Below are 19,433 nucleotides of genomic sequence, written 5' to 3'. Positions count from 1 at the left end.
GACGTCACGGCGCCGCGCATCCGATTGGGCGTGCCCGCCCGGCCGGCCTCTCGCGAGAGCTCAGCGGTACCGGGTTGGGTTTTGGGGGTGGGAGGGGGGGAGCTAACGGCGCAACAAGATGGCGGCGCCGGGCACGGAGGCGGCGGCGGCGGCAGCGCCGGGCCCGGGGCAGGTAGGAGCGGCCGCGGGGAGCGGGGAGCGCGGCGGCCCCGCCGCTCTGACCGGCTCCTTGTGCCCCCTGCCAGGTCAGCAGCAACGGCAGCGCCGGGGAGGCGGCGGCGGCCGCGGCGGCGGCGGCGGCGGCTGAGACGCAGCGGCAGCAAGCGGCGCCCAACGCCTGGCAGGTCATCAAGGGGGTGCTGTTCAGGTGAGGCCCGGGCCGGGCTGGGCTCCCCGCGGCCACGGACCCGCTCCCGCCCGGCCCTGCCTGGTACTGGGGGCACGGACACGGTCCTGCCCGTCTCTACCCGGTACCGAGGCCTCAGACCCGGTCCTGCCCGCCCCTGCCCGGTACCGGGGCCATGGACCCGGCCCTGCCCGGTACCGAGGCATCGGACCCGGTCCTGCCCGGCCCCGCCTGGCACCAGGGCCACAGACCCGCTCCCGCCCGCCTCTACCCGGTACCGGGGGCACGGACCCGGTCCTGCCCGCCTCTACCTGGTACCGGGGCCATGGGCCCAGTCCCGCCTGTGTCTACCTGGTACTGGGGGCACAGACTCGGTCCTGCCCGCTCCTACCCGGTAACCGGGGTCCCGGACCCGGTCCTGCCCACCCCTACCCGGTACCGGGGCCACGGGCCCGGTTCTGCCCGGCCTTGCCCGGTACCGAGGGCACAGACTCGGTCCTGTCTGGTACCGGGGCCTTGGACCCGATCCTGCCCGGCCCTGCCTGACACTGGGGGCACGGACCCAGCCCTGCCCGGTACCGGGGCCATGGGCCCAGTCCCGCCTGCCTCTACCCAGTACCAAGGCCACGGACGCAGCCCTGCCCGGTACTGGGGCACGGACCCGGTCCTGCCCGTCTCCACCCGGTACCGGGGCCCCAGCCCCACAGCAGGGTCCGGTGCTGCCCGTCCCCCCATTGAAGGGGTGTCCACCCCCCATGGACCTTTTCCCAGCTCCTGAGCCCATTCCCGGTTTTCCCATGGAAGCCGTGGGTCCGGTTGATACTCATTTGAGCTACCCCCCCCCCCCCCAAAGCTCCCTCTGCCCCACATCCATAGGGAAGAGCACTCCGTTATCCCATCACTTGGAGGTGTGGGAATAGAGGGGGCTCCTGGCGTGGTGCTGAGTTCCTGCTGCCGGGAATGAGCGCTGTGTGTTAGGGAAGGGGTGCTCCTGGAGCGGGAATTGGGCCTGGATGTGCTGGTCCCAATGTCCCGCTGGGGTATGGAACCGGCTGAGCTCCCACACTGGTGCTTCCAGATGGGATGGGGATTCCTTCCTGGAAGCTGGGGTTGTTCTTCACATCTGTGTCCTGCTTCCCTCCATCCTTCCCATCCCTTCATCCTTCCCATCCCTTCATCCCTCCATCCTTCCCATCCCTTCATCCTTCCCATCCCTTCATCTCTCCATCCTTCCCATCCCTTCACCCTTCCATCCTTCCCATCCCTTCATCTCTCCACCCTTCCCATCCCTTCATGCCTCCATCCTTCTTCCATCCTTCCCATCCCTTCATCCCTCCATCCTTCCCATCCCTTCATCTCTCCACCCTTCCCATCCCTTCATCCTTCCCATCCCTTCATCCCTCCATCCTTCCCATCCCTTCATCCCTCCATCCTTCCCATCCCTTCATCCTTCCCATCCCTTCATCCCTCCATCCTTCCCATCCCTTCATGCCTCCATCCTTCCCATTCCTTCATGCCTCCATCCTTCCCATCCCTTCATCCTTCCCATCCCTTCATGCCTCCATCCTTCCCATCCCTTCATGCCTCCATCCTTCCCATCCCTCCATCCTTCCCATCCTTCCCATCCCTTCATGCCTCCATCCTTCCCATCCCTTCATGCCTCCATCCTTCCCATCCCTTCATGCCTCCATCCTTCCCATCCCTTCATGCCTCCATCCTTCCCATCCCTTCATGCCTCCATCCTTCCCATCCCTTCATCCCTCCATCCTTCCCATCCCTTCATGCCTCCATCCTTCCCATCCCTCCATCCTTCCCATCCCTTCATCCCTCCATCCTTCCCATCCCTTCATGCCTCCATCCTTCCCATCCCTTCATCCCTCCATCCTTCCCATCCCTCCATCCCTCCCTCCTTCCCATCCCTCCATCCCTCCCATCCCTTCATCCCTCCGAGGGCAGCTTTGTCCCATCCCAAGCTCCATCCCACCCCGTGCTCTCAGTCCCGTCCGTTCTCCCATCCCCCCCTGATCCATGCCTTGGGAAGCTCTGGGAATACTTTGCTGCTGTTGGAGCAGGCAAACAGAGCTGGAAGCCCCCATCCTTTGGGATGTGTCCCTGTCCTGCAGCAGGGCTGCGATGGCCCCCCCCCAGGAGCCTCCTTTGGGATACCCTGGAGCTCCTCAGCATTCCCAAGTGCAGCTCCAGCATTCCCTGCTCCCGCCATGCCCGGGGCTGGATCGGAGCTGGTGCAAGCACAGGTTTGCTGGGGGCAGGAATCCGGCCGTGCCCACCCAGCGCTGGCAATTCCCGCTCTGCCACCCAAGGGAGCAAGGAGCTTGTGTGGGATCCACCTTGGGGTGCTCCTTGGGGACAGCTGGAGCAGCTTCTCCTGCTCTTCCCGCAGGATCTTCATCATCTGGGCCATCAGCAGCTGGTTCCGGAGGGGACCCGCGCCGCAGGAGCAGAGCAGCACGGGGGGGACGCCGCGGGCCCCCAGCAGGAACCTCTTCCCTAAGGACACCTTGATGGTAACACGGGAGGAGCTGGGCCCATCCTGGCCCTGCTCAGGACCCTTTAGAGCTGGGTCTGCCGCGGGTCTGCCCTTGGCTTTGGTGCCGTAACCACCACCACGGTGCCATAACCACCACCACCACGGTGCCATAACCACCCCTGTGGTGCCATAGCCACCACCACTACGGTGCCATAACCACCACTACGGTGCCATAAGCACCACCACTATGGTGGCATAACCACAACCGTGGTGCCATAAGCACCACCACCAGCACCACGGTGCCATAAGCACCACCACTATGGTGCCATAACCACCACCGTGGTGCCATAAGCGCCACCACCACCACCACGGTGCCATAACCACCACCACGGTGCCATAACCGCCACCACCCTGATGCCATAACCACCACTATGGTGCCATAACCACCACCACCACCACCAGGGTGCCATAACCACCACCCGGGTGCCGTAACCACCACCCTGATGCCGTAACCACCACCCTGATGCCGTAACCACCACCACTATGGTGCCATAACCACCACCACCACCATCACGGTGCCATAACCACCACCGCGGTGCCGTAACCACCACCCTGATGCCGTAACCACCACCACTATGGTGCCATAACCACCACTATGGTGCCATAACCACCACTACGGTGCCATAAGCACCACCACAGTGCTGTTACCACCACCACGGTGCCATAACCAGGAGTTCCTGGGCTCAGCAGAGCCCCATAGCAGTGGCTGTGGGGCAGGAGCGGTCCTTGCTCTGGTCTGTGCCCCCCATGCTGACGTTCTCCTCTCCCTGCAGGACCTTTACGTGTACATCTCAGAGCACGAGCACTTCACAGACTTCAACGTCAGCTCAGCCCTGTTCTGGCAGAAGAGGGACCTCGTCTATGGGGACTGGACCAGTGGGGAGAACGCCGATGGGTGCTACGAGCACTATGGGGAGGTGGACATCTCGCAGGTGGGTCACCCACGGCTCTTCTCAAGGCTTGACCTAGCGGTAGGACCCCAAGGGTGTTGCTCCGAGGTGTGGGGTTGAAGCTTGAGGGATGCTCCAACACACGGTTGACCCATGGAACAGGGTGGGAAGGAGCTGGGGCTCATCCGGTTTGGTCCCAGCCGTGTCCTGCCTGTTCCCCCCTCACCCCCTGCCCTTGGTTTCAGAGCGTGCAGCAGAACGGCTCCATCTACATCCACGTCTACTTCACCAAGAGCGGTTTCCACCCCGACCCCCGGCAGAAGAACCTCTACCGGCGCCTCGCCACGGTCCACACGTCCCGAAGTATGGAAAAGGGGGTGCTGGCACCCCGCTTCCCATGTCCCACAGCAGCTCCAGGAGATGGGCTCTGCCTCAATGGAAGGGAAGATGAAGGCAACCAGGGCCTCCAAAGCTGCTCCAGGGGGGGTTTTCCACACTTGGGATTCATCCTTCATGAACCTACAGAGCAAAAACCTCCTTAAATCCCTATGGATTCCATCCGTGGTCTGTGGGATGGGGGGTCCCACCTCTCCGGGGGGTGTCATGTTGAGGAAGGGGAGGAATTGTGGTGCCCAGGGCACATCCAGGGGGGTTTCCTCCCCGCTAACACCATTATCCCAAAGGTTTGGCTCTTACCGTGCTTCATGGGCCCCAGATTCCAGCTTTTCCCATTGCTAAGTGGGAAATGTGGGAGCTGAAGGAGCGCTGCTGGGGGGGGGGGTGACATGAGGGGGCAGCCCATAAGCTCCTTGGATCTGCTTCCCCACGTCGTGTGGGGCTGGCAGCAATTCCCCATGGAATTGGGGGGGTTCTTCTCCTCTTCCAGTGATCAACAAGTACAAGCGGCGGCGGTTCCAGAAGACCAAGAACCTGCTGACGGGCGAGACGGAGGCAGACCCGGAGATGATCAAGGTACTGAGCTCCTGCTCTGCGCTGGCCTCTGCTCCTCAATGGTCCTGCACCTTCCTGTGGTCACCAGGGGGTTCCTCCTGCTGCTTATGGGGTTCCTCCTTCTCCTTATGGGGTTCCTTCTTCTGCTTATGGGGTTCTGGGGGATCCCTCCTGCTACATATGGGGTTCTGGAGGGACCCTCCTGCTGCTTGTGAGGTTCTGGGGAGGTCCCTTCTGCTGCTTAAGGGGTCTGGGGGATGCCTCTTATTGCTTATGGGGTGCCTCCTGCTGCTTATGGGGTCCTGGGGGGTTCCTTCTTCTGCTTATGGGGTTCTGGGGGATCCCTCCTGCTACATATGGGGTTCTGGAGGGATCCTCCTGCTGCTTGTGGGGTTCTGGGGGGTCCCTCCTGCTGCTTAAGGGGTCTGGGGGATCCCTGTTGCTGCTTATGGGGTTCCTCCTGCTGCTTATGGGGTCCTGGAGGGTCCCTCCTGCTGCTTATGGGGTCCTGGGGGGTTCCTCCTTCTGCTTATGGGGTTCTGGGGGCTTCCTCCTGCTGTTTATGGGGTCCTGGAGGGACCCTCCTGCTGCTTATGGGGTTCTGGGGGGTCCCTCCTGCTGCTTATGGGGTTCTGGGGGGTCCCTCCTGCTGCTTATGGGGTTCTGGGGGGTCCCTCCTGCTGCTTATGAGGTCCTGGGGGGTCACTCCTGCTGCTTATGGGGGTCCTGGGGGGTTCCTCCTTCTGCTTATGGGGTCCTGGGGGGTTCCTCTTGCTGCTTATGGGGTTCCTGTTTCTCCTTATGGGGTTCCTCCTGCTGCTTATGGGGTTCTAGAGGGTCCCTCCTGCTGCTTATGGGGTCCTGGGGGGCTCCTCCTGCTCATTATGGGGTGCTGGGGGGTCCCTCCTGCTGCTTATGGGGTCCATCCACAGAGGATTCCCCCTTGTGGTCCTGCAGAGCAGGATCATTCCCTTGTGGGATTTTGGGGATGGGAGCTTGGCTCTGCCTGGTGGAGAAGGAAGGGGCTGGGTGAGCTTTAGGGACATCAACCCTCGTGGTGGTGATGGTGATGATGATGGTGATGATGATGGTGATGATGATGATGATGATGGTGATGATGATGATGGTGATGATGATGGTGATGATGATGGTGATGATGATGATGATAATGGTGATGATGATGGTGATGATGATGGTGATGATGATGACAATGATGATGATGATGATGACGATGACAATGATGATGATGACGATGACAATGATGACGACGATGATGATGATGACGATGACGATGATGATAATGATGATGATGACGATGATGATGATGATGACGACGATGATGATGATGATGACGACGATGATGATGACGATAATGATTTGGGCGTTCTCCCTGCAGAGAGCTGAAGACTATGGCCCCGTGGAGGTCATCTCGCACTGGCACCCCAACCTCACCATCAACATGGTGGATGACCACACGCCCTGGGTGAAGGGCAGCGTGCCCCCTCCTCTGGACCAGTGTAAGCACACCTGGGGGCTCTCCCGTGGGGCCCATTCCCGTGGGAATGGGGCCCGTGTCACCCTCACATCCCACCCTGCTCTCCCCCTGCCTCCAGACGTGAAGTTTGATGCCATCAGTGGGGATTATTACCCCATCCTCTACTTCAACGACTACTGGAACCTGCAGAAGGACTATTTCCCCATCAACGAGTCCCTGCAGCGCCTGCCCTTCCGCCTCTCCTTCTGCCCCCTGTCCCTGTGGCGCTGGCAGCTCTACGCTGCCCAGAGCACCAAATCCCCATGGAATTTCCTGGGGGAGGACCTCTACGAGCAGTCGGATGAGGAGCAGGACTCGGTGAAGGTGAGGAAGCAGCCCACAGGCTCCCCCAGGTCTCCTGGTCATCCCCACCATGGGGTTTGTCCCATCGCTGCTGGGATGGAGCCTTGGGGTGGGGATGGAGAGGTGGGATGGAGCCTTGGGATGGGGATGGAGACGGAGAGGTGGGATGGAGATGAAGAGGTGGGATGGAGCCTTAGGAAGGGGATGGAGAGGTGGGATGAAGCCTTGGGATGGGGATGGAGCCTTGGGATGGGGATGGAGAGGTGGGATGGAGCCTTGGGAAGGGGATGGAGAGGTGGGATGGAGCCTTGGGAAGGGGATGGAGAGGTGGGATGGGGATGGAGAGGTGGGATAGAGCCTGGGGATGGGGATGGAGAGGTGGGATGGGGATGGAGAGGTGGGATGGAGCCTTGGGAAGGGGATGGAGAGGTGGGATGGAGCCTGGGGAAGGGGATGGAGAGGTGGGATGGAGCCTTGGGATGGAGATGGAGAGGTGGGATGGAGCCTGGGGATGGGGATGGAGCCTTGGGATGGAGATGAAGAGGTGGGATGGAGCCTTAGGAAGGGGATGGAGAAGTGGGATGGAGCCTTGGGATGGGGATGGAGCCTTGGGATGGGGATGGAGAGGTGGGATGGAGCCTTGGGATGGGGATGGAGCCTTGGGATGGGGATGGAGCCTTGGGATGGGGATGGAGAGGTGGGATGGAGCCTTGGGATGGGGATGGAGATGGAGAGGTGGGATGGAGATGAAGAGGTGGGATGGAGCCTTAGGAAGGGGATGGAGAGGTGGGATGGAGCCTTGGGATGGGGATGGAGCCTTGGGATGGGGATGGAGAGGTGGGATGGAGCCTTAGGAAGGGGATGGAGAGGTGGGATGGGGATGGAGAGGTGGGATGGAGCCTTGGGATGGGGATGGAGAGGTGGGATAGAGCCTGGGGATGGGGATGGAGAGGTGGGATGGGGACGGAGAGGTGGGATGGAGCCTTGGGAAGGGGATGGAGAGGTGGGATGGGGATGGAGAGGTGGGATAGAGCCTGGGGATGGGGATGGAGAGGTGGGATGGGGATGGAGAGGTGGGATGGAGCCTTGGGAAGCGGATGGAGAGGTGGGATGGAGCCTGGGGAAGGGGATGGAGCCTTGGGATGGGGATGGAGCCTTGGGATGGAGATGGAGAGGTGGGATGGAGCCTTGGTGTGGGGATGCAGAGGTGGGATGCAGAGGTGGGATGCAGAGGTGGGATGCAGAGGTGGGATGCAGAGGTGGGAGGTTCCTGGTGCCTGTTGCAGGTGGCTCTCCTGGAGACCAACCCCTACCTGCTGGCGCTCACCATCATCGTCTCCATCGTGCACAGCATCTTCGAGTTCCTGGCCTTCAAGAATGGTGGGTGCTGCGACCATGGGGAGGGGAAGGGTCCTGGGGTCCCTCCTGCTGCTTGTGGGGTCCTGGAGGGTCCCTCCTGCTCATTATGGGGTTCAGGGGGGGTCCCTTCTGTTGGTTATGGGGTCTTTTGAGTCTTTTCTGCTGCTTATGGGGTCCTTTTTGCTCATTATGGGGTCCGGGGGGGGTCTTTCTTACTGCTTATGGGGTCTTGGGAGTCCCTTCTGCTGGTTATGGGGTCCCTCCTGCTCATTATGGGGTCCTGGGGGGTCCTTTCTGCTGCTTATGGGGTCTTTCCTGCTGCTTATGGGGTCCTGGGGGGTTCCTCTTGCTGGTTATGGGGTTCTGGGGGGTCCTTCCTGCTGCTTATGAGGTCCTGGGGGGGTCCCTTTTGCTGCTTGTGGGGTCCTGGGGGGTCCCTCCTGCTCCTTATGGGGTTCGGGGGGGGTCTCTTCTGCTGCTTATGGGGTCCTGGGCATCCCTTTTGCTGATAATGGGGTCCTGGGGGGTCCCTCCTGCTGCTTATGGGGTCCTGGGGGGTCTCTCTTGCTCATTATGGGGCCCAGGGGAGTCCCTCCTGCTCATTATGGGGTGCTGGGGGGGTCCCTCCTGCTCATTATGGGGCCCAGGGGGGTCCCTCCTGCTCATTATGGGGCCCGGGGGGTCCGTCCTGCTCATTATGGGGCCCGGGGGGTCCATCCTGCTCATTATGGGGCCCAGGGGGGTCCGTCCTGCTCATTATGGGGCCCAGGGGGGTCCGTCCTGCTCATTATGGGGCCCAGGGGGTCCATCCTGCTCGTTATGGGGCCCGGGGGGCTCCCTCCCTCCCGCTGCCAGCCTGAACCTGGTTCTGAGGCCCCAATCCCGGTTCCTGGCCCCATTTCCGCCCCCCCCCCCCCCCCCCCTTCCCCAGACATCCAGTTCTGGAACAGCCGGCAGTCGCTGGAGGGCCTCTCGGTGCGCTCCGTCTTCTTCGGCGTCTTCCAGTCGCTGGTGGTGCTGCTCTACATCCTGGACAACGAGACCAACTTCGTGGTGCAAGTGAGCGTCTTCATCGGGCTCCTCATCGACCTCTGGAAGATCACAAAAGTCATGGATGTCCGGGTGAGCCCCCCCCCCTTGGCCCCCCCCCCCAAACTCCGGGGTGCTCCCGAGGCTCCTGGCTCATGCTTTGCCCCCTTTTCCCCTTTGGAAGCTGGACCGGGACAATAAAGTGGCCGGAGTGTTGCCGCGGGTGAGCTTCAAGGATAAGTCAACCTACATCGAGTCGTCCACCAAGGTCTATGATGATGTGAGTGGGGGGATGCGCTGGAGGGGGCCCCTCGTGTGGTATTCCCGGGGGATGGAGCCAGGGAGCGGGGCAGGAGGTGGAACAGGAGCTGGGGAAGGTCCACGCTGGGGCTCCGGCTCATTCCCATGGGATGGAGCCAGGGAGAGGGGCAGGAGGTGGAACGGGAGCTGGGGAAGGTCCACGCTGGTGCTGCAGCTCATTCCGGGGGGATTAAGCTCCACATTGGTGCTCCAGCACATTCCCATGGGATGCAGGCAGGGAGAGGGGCAGGAGGTGGAATGGGAGCTGGGGAAAGTCCACGCTGGGGCTCCGGCTCATTCCCATGGGATGGAGCCAGGGAGAGGGGCAGGAGGTGGAACGGGAGATGGGGAAGATCTACACTGGGGCTCCGGCACATTCCCATGGGATGGAGCCAGGGAGAGGGGCAGGAGGTGGAATGGGAGCTGGGGAAAGTCCACGCTGGGGCTCCGGCTCATTCCCATGGGATGGAGCCAGGGAGAGGGGCAGGAGGTGGAACGGGAGATGGGGAAGATCTACACTGGGGCTCCGGCACATTCCCATGGGATGGAGCCAGGGAGAGGGGCAGGAGGTGGAATGGGAGCTGGGGAAAGTCCACGCTGGGGCTCCGGCTCATTCCCATGGGATGGAGCCAGGGAGAGGGGCAGGAGGTGGAATGGGAGCTGGGGAAGGTCCATGCTGGGGCTCCAGCACATTCCCATGGGATACAGGCAGGGAGCGGGGCAGGAGGTGGAATGGGAGCTGGGGAAGGTCCACACTGGGGCTCCAGCACATTCCCATGGGATACAGGCAGGGAGAGGGGCAGGAGATGGAACGGGAGCTGGGGAAGGTCCACACTGGTGCTGCAGCCCATTCCCATGGGATTAAGCTCCAGACTCATGCTCCAGCCCATTCCCATGGGATGCAGCAAGGAAGGAGGGCAGGAGGTGGAACAGGAGCTGGGGAAGGTCCACACTGGTGCTCTGGCACATTCCCATGGGATTAAAGTCCACTCTGATGCTCCAGCCCATTCCCATGGGATGCAGCAAGGAAGGAGAGCAGGAGGTGGAAGAGGAGCTGGGGAAGGTCCATATTGGTGCTGCAGCCCATTCCCATGGGACTAAGCTCCAGACTCATGTTCCAGCCCATTCCCATGGGATTAAGCTCCACACTGGTGCTGCAGCCCATTCCCATGGGTCTAAGCTCCAGACTCATGCTGCAGCCCATTCCCATGGGATTAAGATCCACACTGGTGCTGCAGCCCATTCCCATGGGACTAAGCTCCAGACTCATGCTGCAGCCCATTCCCATGGGATTAAGCTCCACACTGGTGCTGCAGCCCATTCCCATGGGACTAAGCTCCAGACTCATGCTGCAGCCCATTCCCATGGGATTAAGCTCCACACTGGTGCTGCAGCCCATTCCCATGGGACTAAGCTCCAGACTCCTGCTCCAGCCCATTCCCATGGGACTAAGCTCCAGACTCCTGCCCCAGCCCCTTGCCCGGGGCGGAAGCTCCCTGCCCACCCCTGATCCGTGTCCCCATTCCCAGATGGCATTCCGGTACCTCTCGTGGCTGCTCTTCCCGCTGCTGGGCTGTTACGCCGTGTACAGCCTGCTCTACCTGGAGCACAAGGGCTGGTACTCCTGGGTGCTGAGCATGCTCTACGGCTTCCTGCTCACCTTCGGTGAGTGCCACACCGGGAATTACCCCCCCCCGCCACGGGAAAACGGCTGCAAGGGGGGGGGCCGAGGCGCTCCTTCCCCTTGGGGCTCCCCATAGGGCTCACGGGCCCCCCCTGTTTTGCAGGGTTCATCACCATGACCCCCCAGCTCTTCATTAACTACAAGCTGAAGTCGGTGGCTCACCTGCCCTGGAGGATGCTCACCTACAAAGCCCTCAACACCTTCATCGACGACCTCTTCGCCTTCGTCATCAAGATGCCCATGATGTACAGGATAGGCTGCCTGCGGGACGGTACGGAGCCGGGGGGGCATGGGGGGGCATGGGGGGGGTCCCCCCTGCTGCTTATGGGGTCCCTCCTGCTCATTATGGGGTCCTGGGGGAGTCCCTCCTGCTGCTTATGGGGTCCTGGGGGATCCCTCCTGCTGCTTATGGGGTCCTGGGGGGGTCCCTCCTGCTCATTATGGGGTCCTGGGGGGGGTCTCTTGCTGCTTATGGGGTTCGGGGGGGGTCCCTCCTGCTCATTATGGGGTCCCGCGGGATCCTTCCTGCTGCTTATGGGGTCCTGGGGGGGTCCCTCCTGCTGCTTATGGGGTCCTGCAGGATCCTTCCTGCTGCTAATGGGGTCCTGGGTGGTCCTTCCTGCTGCTTATGGGGTGTGGGGGGTCCCTCCTGCTGCTTATGGGGTCCTGGGGGGGGTCTCTCTTGCTGCTTATGGGGTCCTGGGGGGTCCTTCCTGCTGCTTATGGGGTCCTGGGGGCTCCCTCCTGCTGCTTATGGGGTTCTAGGGGCTCCCTCCTGCTGCTTATGGGATTCCTGGGGGGTCCCTCCTGCTGTTTATGGGGTTCTGGGGGGTTCCTCCTGCTGCTTATGGGGTCCTGCGGGATCCTTCCTGCTGCTTATGGGGTCTGGGGGGCCCCTTCTGCTCATTATGGGGTCCTGGGGGGTCCCTCCTGCTGCTTATGGGGACCTGGGGGGGGTCTCTATTGCTGCTTATGGGGTCTGGGGGGTCCCTCCTGCTGCTTATGGGAGTCTGGGGGCTCCCTCCTGCTGCTTATGGGGTCCTGGGGGGTCCCTCCTGCTGCTTATGGGGTCCTGGGGGGGGGTCTCTCCTTGCTGCTTACGTGCTGCTCCACCCGGGCCCCCCCCCCGTGCCCCCCCCGACCCCTCTCTCCCCCCGCAGACGTGGTGTTCTTCATTTACCTGTACCAGCGCTGGATCTACCGCGTGGACCTGACCCGCGTCAACGAATTCGGGCTCAGTGGGGAGGACACGGTCACCCCCCCGCCCCCCCACCCCAGCACCCCCCCCACAGTGCTGCCCCCCCCGCCGGGGGCCCCCAAACCTCCAGAGGACAAGAAGAAGGATTAACACCCTCCCCCCCCCCATGCTCGGTTTTTACCAGCCCCCTATGGGGCACCCCATGGAGGAGGGGGGGAGGGGGGAGCGGCCGTTTTGGGTGGGTGCCCCCCCCCCCCCCGTTGGGAGTTGGGGGGTTCGGGGGGTGGGGGGGCAGCCTGTGGGGCCCCCCCCCCCGGCCGTGTGTCACGTTCCCTTGTGCTCCATCCCATTGTGCCGGTGTGTAGGACAGTGTCACCGAGGTGTCGCCTCGTCCATAAAGAGCTGATTGAACCCCAACAGTGGCCCCCCCGCCTCAAATCTGAACCCCCCCCACCCCGAGAGGGGTTTGGGGGGGGGTCCCCCTCTGGGGCCTCTATACCCAGATATGGGGTGGTTCAATGGGAGAGGACATTGGGGTGGGAGCGGGGGGGGGGACAGGGGGGTGACCTGGGTGTCCCCATCGTGACTGTCGCGATAGGGGGGGTGACAATCGCGGGGTCCTTGTGGCCCCCCCTTGTGTCCGTTCTTGCTGCCCTTCCGCGTTCCTGTTCCTCAAAGCGCGCCGGGGATGGGAGGGGGTGTGGCCCAGCGCTTAACCCACCAATCACCGTGGTCGCGCGTGTTGATTGACAGCGCTGCAGCCAATCGCTGTGCCCCGCCCCCGTCTTACTCCCGCCCCTCGCGGCGGGAAAAGCGCGCCGCTGCGGGGGCGTATCCCCGCGCTTTAACCCAGCCAATCATCACGGTCCTACCCGTTGATTGGCAGCGCCGCAGCCAATCGCCGTGTGCCGGCCCCGCGGTGATGGCGGCGGCCGAAGACGCGGGGCCGGTACCGGGGCGCGGGGCGGGGGGTGCGCGGGGGCTCAGCCCCACGCTCCATGGGGAGAGCGCGAGGCGATGGAGACCCGGGAATAGCGGGATCCAGGCGGGAAAACCGGGATTGAATCGCGGGGAGGGTCACGGGGCGGGGAGGGAACACGGAATTCCTGGGATAGGTCTGGAAAACGTCAAGGCTGTGCCCATGTACCGGGCGAGGGGGATGCTGGAGAGAGGGATAACGGGGATACCGGGGTACGGGATACCAGGAGAGCAAAAGAGAGGGATAATGGGATAACAGGGAGAGTGGGATACCGGGATACCAAGAGAGAAGGATAATGGGATAATGAGGAAGAGTGGGACAATGGGGGTACCAGGATGCTGGGAATACCAGGAGAGTGGGATAGTGGGGGTACCAGGATGCTGGGAACACCAGGAGAGTGGGACAATGGGGACACCAGGATGCTGGGAACACCAGGAGAGGGGGACAATGGGGACACCAGGATGCTGGGAGCACCAGGAGAGGGGGACAATGGGGACACCAGGATGCTGGGAACACCAGGAGAGGGGGACAATGGGGACACCAGGATGCTGGGAGCACCAGGAGAGGGGGACAATGGGGACACCAGGATGCTGGGAGCACCAGGAGAGGGGGACAATGGGGACACCAGGATGCTGGGAACACCGGGAGAGTGAGACAATGGGGACACCAGGATGCTGGGAACACCAGGAGAGGGGGACAATGGAGGTACCAGGATGCTGGGAACACCAGGAGAGTGGGACAATGGGGACACCAGGATGCTGGGAACACCAGGAGAGGGGGACAATGGGGACACCAGGATGCTGGGAGCACCAGGAGAGGGGGACAATGGGGACACCAGGATGCTGGGAACACCAGGAGAGGGGGACAATGGGGACACCATAACAGAGGAGCAATGGGAATACCAGGATCCCGGGACACCGTGAGAGCAGGATAATGGGATAACAGGGATCAAAGGATAATGGGGGTCCTGGGGGGTGTCTGAAGCTGACACCCCCCCCCCAATGTCAGGTCCCGTCGGTGCCACCGGAGCCCGCGGAGCAGGATCCGGCCCCCGGCGCCCCGGCGGGGGGGGAGATCCCCGGGGCCGCCCCCCCCGCGCCCGCGCCCAGGCCCCGGAGCAGCAGCATCGTGGTCAGCCCGCGGCAGGTGAGCCCCGGCGCCGCCCTCCCATTGGCGGGGAGCCCCCGGCGCCGCCCTCCCATTGGCGGGGAGCCCCCGGCGCCGCCCTCCCATTGGCGGGGAGCCCCCGGAGCCACCCTCCCATTGGCGGGGAGCCGGGATCCCCCCCCCCCAGCTCCCCGCCAAGCCCGTGGGGTGCCATCGGGCGGCTCTTTGGGTGCCGGGCCCCGTCCCTGGTGCTGTGGGGACATGGGTGGCACTTGGGGACCCCCGACACTGACACACCCCCCCCCCCCCAGCGCGGGAACCCGGTGCTGAGGTTCATCCGGAACGTCCCGTGGGAATACGGTGACATCGTCCCCGACTACGTGCTGGGGCAGAGCTCCTGCGCCCTCTTCCTGAGGTGCCGCGGGGCCTGGGGGTCTGTGGGTGCCGATGGGTGTCCGTGGGTGTCCATGGGTGTCTTTGGGTGTCGATAGGTGTCTATGGGTGTCCCTGATGTCAATGGGTGTCCCATGGGTGTCAGTGGGTGTTCCCTGGGGGAAATGGGTGGCAATGGGTATCCCCTGTTATCAGTGGGTGTCCATGGGTGCCAGTGGGTGTCAGTGGCAGTCTCATGGGTGCCAGTGGGTGTCAATGGGTGCCAGTGGGTGTCAATGGGTGTCAGTAGGTGTCAGTGGATGTCAATGAGTGCCAGTGGGTGTCAATGGATGTCAGTGGGTGTCAGTGGGTGTCTGTGGGTGTCAATGGGTGCCAATGTGTGTCAATGGATGTCAGTGGGTGTCAACGGATGTCAATGGGTGCCAATGGGTGTCGGTGGGTGTCAATGGGTGCCAATGGGTGTCAGTGGGTGTCAATGGGTGTCAGTGGGTGTCTGTGGGTGTCAATGGGTGCCAATGTGTGTCAATGGATGTCAGTGGGTGCCAATGGGTGTCGGTGGGTGTCAATGGGTGCCAATGGGTGTCAGTGGGTGTCAACGGATGTCAATGGGTGTCAATGGGTGCCAATGGGTGTCGGTGGGCGTCAATGGATGTCAATGGGTGCCAATGGGTGTCGGTGGGTGTCAATGGATGTCAATGGGTGTCAGTGGGTGTCAATGGGTGCCAATGGGTGTCAGTGGGTGTCAATGGGTACCAGTGGGTGTCAACAGCTGTCAGTGGGTGCCAATGGGTGCCAGTGGGTGTCAATGGGTGACAATGGATGTCAGTGGGTGCCAGTGGGTGTCAATGGGTGCCAGTGGGTGCCAATGGGTGCCAGTGGGTGTCAATGGGTGCCCCCCAGCCTGCGGTACCATCACCTTCACCCCGACTACATCCACCAACGCCTGCGGGACCTGGGCCGGAGCTTTGCGCTGCGGGTGCTGCTGCTGCAGGTGGACGTGGTGAGAGGGCCCCGCGCCCCCCAGCCCCGTGTGCCCCCCATCCCTGTCCCTGTGCCCCCGGCCCCGCACCCCCGGCCCTGTGTGCCCCCCATCCCTGTCCCGGCGCCCCCCGGCCCCGCGCCCTCCGGCCCTGTGTGCCCCCCATCCCTGCGCCCCCTGCCCTGCACCCCCCTGCCCTGCACCCCCAGCCCTGCTCCCCCCAGTCCCTGCGCCCCCTCCCCCTGTGTCTCCCTTATCCCTGTGTCCCCCCTTATCCCTGTCCCCCTGTCCTTGTGTCTCCCTTATCCCTGTGTCCCCCCTTATCCCTCTCCCTGTATCCCTGTCCCTGTCCCCCCCCTTATCCCTCTCCCCGGGTCTCCCTCTCCCTGTGTCCCCCCTTATCTCTCTCCCCAGGTCCCCCCTTATCCCTGTCCCTGTGTCCCCCTTTATCCCTCTCCCTGTGTCCCTCTGCCCGTGTCCCCCCTTATCCCTCTCCCTGTGTCCCTGTCCCTGTGTTCCCCTGTCCCTGTGTCCCCCCTTATCCCTCTCCCTGTATCCCTGTCCCTATCCCCCCCTTATCCCTCTCCCTGTGTCCCCCATTCCCTGTGCCCCCCCTTATCCCTCTTCCTGGGTCCCCTTGTCCCTGGGTCCCCCTTTATCCCTCTCCCTGTGTCCCCCTTATCCCTGTGTCCCCCCTTATCCCTCTCCGTGTGTTCCCTCTTTATCCCTCTCCCTGTGTCCCCCTTATACCTGTGTCTCCCCTTAACCCTGTGTCCCCCTGTCCCTGTGTCCCCCCTTATCCCTCTAGCTGTGTCCCCCTTATCCCTGTGTCCCCCCTTATCCCTGTCCCTGTGTCCCTCTCCCTGTGCCCCCCCTTATCCCTTTCCATGTGCCCCCTGTCCCTGTGTCCCCCTGTCCCTGTGTCCCCCCTTATCCCTGTCCCTGTGTCCCCCTTATCCCTGTGTCCCCCTTATCCCTCTCCCTGTGTCCCCTTGTCCCTGTGCCCCCCCTTATCCCTGTGCCCCCATCCCATGTCCCCCCCCTCACTCTTGTCTCCCTGTGGCCACAGAAGGACCCTCAGCGGTCCCTGAAGGACCTGGCCAAGATCTGCGTCCTGAGCGACTGCACCCTCCTGCTGGCCTGGAGGTACCGTGGGGGGACCCAGGGGCACCCCACTGTCACCTTGGGGACCCCATTGTCAGCCATGGCGCCCCCCCTTTGTGTCCCCCCCCCAGCCCCGAGGAGGCCGCCAGGTACCTGGAGACCTACAAAGCCTTTGAGCAGAAGCCCCCGGACATGCTGCGGGAGCGCCTGGACCAGGGCTTCCTGCCCAGGGTGAGCCGTGCCCCCCCCCCCCGGACCCCCCATTGCCCCCCGGACCCCAATGTGGGGGTCCCCTCATCCCCATTGCCCCCCCCCCAGATGACCGACTGCTTGACCAGCATCAGGGCAGTGAACAGGACGGATGCCCTGAGCCTCCTCAGCACCTTTGGGGTGAGTCCTGACCCCCCCCCCCCTGCCATGGGGCACAGTGGGGATGGGGCCACGGTCCTGACCCCCCCCCCTTCCCCATGTGCCCCCCCCCCCCCCAGTCACTCGCAGCCCTGGTGGCCGCCACCAAAGAGGATTTGTCCCTTTGTCCTGGTGTTGGACCCCAAAAGGTGAGATGGGGGGACATTGGGGGGGGGGGGACATGGGGACACAGCGCCCCCCCTCCGTGTCCACTCATGCCCCCCCCCCCATGTCCACCCCCAGGCCAAGCGCCTCTTCGATGTCCTGCACGAGCCCTTCCTGCAGACCCCCAAGTGAGCCCCAATCCCTGATCCACAATAAAATGGGCTTTATCCATGGAATGGCCTCAAAAAGGGGGGGCAAAGGGGGGGTCCGGGGTGGGGGGGGGGGGGCACAGGGACAATGGAGAACAATGGGGTCACCCCACTGCCTCCTGCTTGTGCTTCTTCTTCCTCTTGCCCGCCGGGGGGGGCACCTCGGGGGGCTCCTTTGTCACCAGCTTCTTCTTCTTCTTCTTGGGGGGCGCCGGGGGGGGCCCGAAGCTGCGGGTGATGGTGAGGACCCCGCGGAGGGGGGGGCCACAGGCCAAGGGGTCACTCGGGGACGCTGGGGACAGGAGGAGGAGGCTGCCGGCCCCCCCCGGCGCCCCCCGCACCCCATAGAGGCAATGGGCACCGTTGTCATTGTCCTCATGGGGGGGGGGCTGGAGCTGCCCGTAGTGGTCCAATGGCACCGAGCAGCCCTCCAGGCTGGGAGGGGGGCAAAGATGGGGGGGGGGGGGATTATGGCATTGCCAGCACCCCCCCATAGCGCTGTGTCCCCCCCCATGCACCCCAATGCGCTGTGTGCCCCCCCCACTGTCACCCCCATGCACCCCAATGCACTGTGTGCCCCCCCCACTGTCACCCCCATGTCCCCCCCATGCACCCCAATGCACTGTGTGCCCCCCCACTGTCACCCCCATGTCCCCTCCATGCCCCCCAATGCACTGTGTGCCCCCGCACTGTCACCCCCATGTCCCCCCCATGCACCCCAATGCACTGTGTGCCCCCCCACTGTCACCCCCATGTCCCCCCCATGCACCCCAATGCACTGTGTGATCCCCCCACTGTCACCCCAATGCACTGTGTGCCCCCCACTGTCACCCCCATGCACCCCAATGCACTGTGTGCCCCCCTCACTGTCACCCCCATGCACCCCAATGCACTGTGTGCCCCCCCCACTGTCACCCCCATGCACCCCAATGCGCTGTGTGCCCCCCCACTATCACCCCCATGTCCCCCCCATGCACCCCAATGCACTGTATGTGCCCCCCACTGTCACCCCCATGTTCCCCCCATGCACCCCAATGCACTGTATGTGCCCCCCCACTGTCACCCCCATGTCCCCCCATGCACCCCAATGCAGTGTGCCCCCCACTGTCACCCCCATGCACCCCACTGCACTGTGTGCCCCCCCACTGTCACCCCCATGTCCCCCCATGCACCCCAATGCGCTGTGTGCCCCCCCCGTTCCCCCATGCACCCCAATGCACTGTGTGTGTGCCCCCCACTCTTATCCCCATGTCTCCCCATGCACCCCAATGCACTGTGTGCCCCCCCACTGTCACCCCCATGTCCTCCCATGCACCCCAATGCGTTGTGTGCCCCCCCCCCACTGACCTGTTGGGGTCGAAGTCGGGGGGGGCGCGGATGAGCCACAGCTCAGGGGAGGCACCGGCCAAGGAGGGGCCCGGGGGGGGCGCGGCCTCGAACTCGGGGGGGCACTGGAACCGCAATGGCCCTGGGGGGAGAACGGGGGGGGGGGGCACCCGGGGCTTGTGACGCCCCCTTATCCCCCTGTACCCCCCTGTACCCCCTGTGCCCCCCACATCCCCTGTGCCCCCCACATCCCCTGTGCCCCCCAAGTCCCCTGTGCACTCACGTCCCCTGTGCCCCCCAAGTCCCCCTGTGCCCACCCCGTCCCCCGGTGCCCCCCAAGTCCCCCGGTGCCCCCACGTCCCCCTGTACCCCCCACGTCCCCTGTGCCCCCCAAGTCCCCCGGTGCCCCCCAAGTCCCCATTTAACCCCGCGCCCCCCCCGGGCCCCCCCACTCACCCTCCATGTGCGCGGTGCGCTCCGCGTACCCCCCCCACCTCCGGACGCGCTCATCCAGCGCGGATCGCCCCGCCCCTTCCCCCCCCCCCTTCCCCGCGGGCCACTTGGTACGTCCCGGCCGCTGCCACCAGTAAGGGGGCGTGGCCACTCCTTAGCCACGCCCACCGGGGGGCGTGGCCTGGGCGGTGGCGGCCGCGTTTAAAGGGACAGGCACCCCCGCCCCGC

General features: G+C 63.8%; 3 protein-coding genes across 6 annotated transcripts; 2 read left to right on the top strand and 1 right to left on the bottom strand.

Moving 5' to 3' along the window:
• The first annotated feature begins 83 nt into the window (after positions 1-83).
• CLPTM1 (CLPTM1 regulator of GABA type A receptor forward trafficking) lies at positions 84-12,559 on the top strand. The gene is made up of 14 exons (XM_030474970.1): positions 84-172; positions 246-367; positions 2,748-2,871; positions 3,668-3,826; positions 4,030-4,147; positions 4,671-4,756; positions 6,132-6,252; positions 6,349-6,593; positions 7,859-7,952; positions 8,863-9,053; positions 9,145-9,240; positions 10,790-10,925; positions 11,048-11,215; positions 12,105-12,559. The coding sequence occupies exons 1-14, from the start codon at positions 119-121 to the stop codon at positions 12,290-12,292; spliced, it is 1,902 nt and encodes a 633-aa protein (XP_030330830.1). The 5' UTR covers positions 84-118; the 3' UTR covers positions 12,293-12,559.
• Positions 12,560-13,021: 462 nt separating this feature from the next.
• ERCC1 (ERCC excision repair 1, endonuclease non-catalytic subunit) lies at positions 13,022-17,453 on the top strand. 4 transcript variants are annotated; one of them, XM_030475045.1, is made up of 9 exons: positions 13,022-13,091; positions 14,130-14,267; positions 14,540-14,643; positions 15,522-15,612; positions 16,673-16,746; positions 16,836-16,935; positions 17,023-17,094; positions 17,193-17,261; positions 17,356-17,453. In XM_030475045.1, the coding sequence occupies exons 1-9, from the start codon at positions 13,065-13,067 to the stop codon at positions 17,407-17,409; spliced, it is 729 nt and encodes a 242-aa protein (XP_030330905.1). In that variant the 5' UTR covers positions 13,022-13,064; the 3' UTR covers positions 17,410-17,453. The 4 variants fall into 4 exon arrangements, with proteins under 4 accessions (XP_030330905.1, XP_030330904.1, XP_030330903.1 ...); XM_030475044.1 differs by having other exon boundaries at positions 16,670-16,746; XM_030475043.1 differs by having other exon boundaries at positions 15,522-15,621.
• Positions 17,429-19,289, bottom strand: CD3EAP (CD3e molecule associated protein). The gene is made up of 3 exons (XM_030475046.1): positions 19,209-19,289; positions 18,774-18,894; positions 17,429-17,861 (listed from the first exon to the last, which is right to left on the bottom strand). The coding sequence occupies exons 1-3, from the start codon at positions 19,213-19,215 to the stop codon at positions 17,531-17,533; spliced, it is 459 nt and encodes a 152-aa protein (XP_030330906.1). The 5' UTR covers positions 19,216-19,289; the 3' UTR covers positions 17,429-17,530.
• Positions 19,290-19,433: the final 144 nt, after the last annotated feature.

Source organism: Strigops habroptila, unplaced genomic scaffold (assembly GCF_004027225.2).
Source record: "Strigops habroptila isolate Jane unplaced genomic scaffold, bStrHab1.2.pri NW_022045628.1_ctg1, whole genome shotgun sequence".
Classification (NCBI taxonomy): Eukaryota; Metazoa; Chordata; class Aves; order Psittaciformes; family Psittacidae; genus Strigops; species Strigops habroptila.
Note: the sequence above shows the minus strand (reverse complement) of the source record. Positions and strands in the feature narration are given on the sequence as shown.

What these genes read in the sequence shown, in the direction of transcription:
- CLPTM1 (XM_030474970.1), top strand. Translation starts at nt 119, where the DNA reads ATGGCGGCGCCGGGCACGGAGGCGGCGGCGGCGGCAGCGCCGGGCCCG. An exon ending in CAGACCCGGAGATGATCAAG is followed by an intron (nt 4,757 to 6,131) that starts GTACTGAGCTCC and finishes TTCTCCCTGCAG; the next exon opens with AGAGCTGAAGACTATGGCCC. An exon ending in GCCCCCTCCTCTGGACCAGT is followed by an intron (nt 6,253 to 6,348) that starts GTAAGCACACCT and finishes CCCTGCCTCCAG; the next exon opens with ACGTGAAGTTTGATGCCATC.
- CD3EAP (XM_030475046.1), bottom strand. An exon ending in CCCGACTTCGACCCCAACAG is followed by an intron (nt 17,862 to 18,773) that starts GTCAGTGGGGGG and finishes CCCCCCTCCCAG; the next exon opens with CCTGGAGGGCTGCTCGGTGC.
- ERCC1 (XM_030475042.1), top strand. Translation starts at nt 13,065, where the DNA reads ATGGCGGCGGCCGAAGACGCGGGGCCG. An exon ending in TCCTGCGCCCTCTTCCTGAG is followed by an intron (nt 14,644 to 15,521) that starts GTGCCGCGGGGC and finishes GGTGCCCCCCAG; the next exon opens with CCTGCGGTACCATCACCTTC. An exon ending in CTGGTGTTGGACCCCAAAAG is followed by an intron (nt 17,262 to 17,355) that starts GTGAGATGGGGG and finishes GTCCACCCCCAG; the next exon opens with GCCAAGCGCCTCTTCGATGT.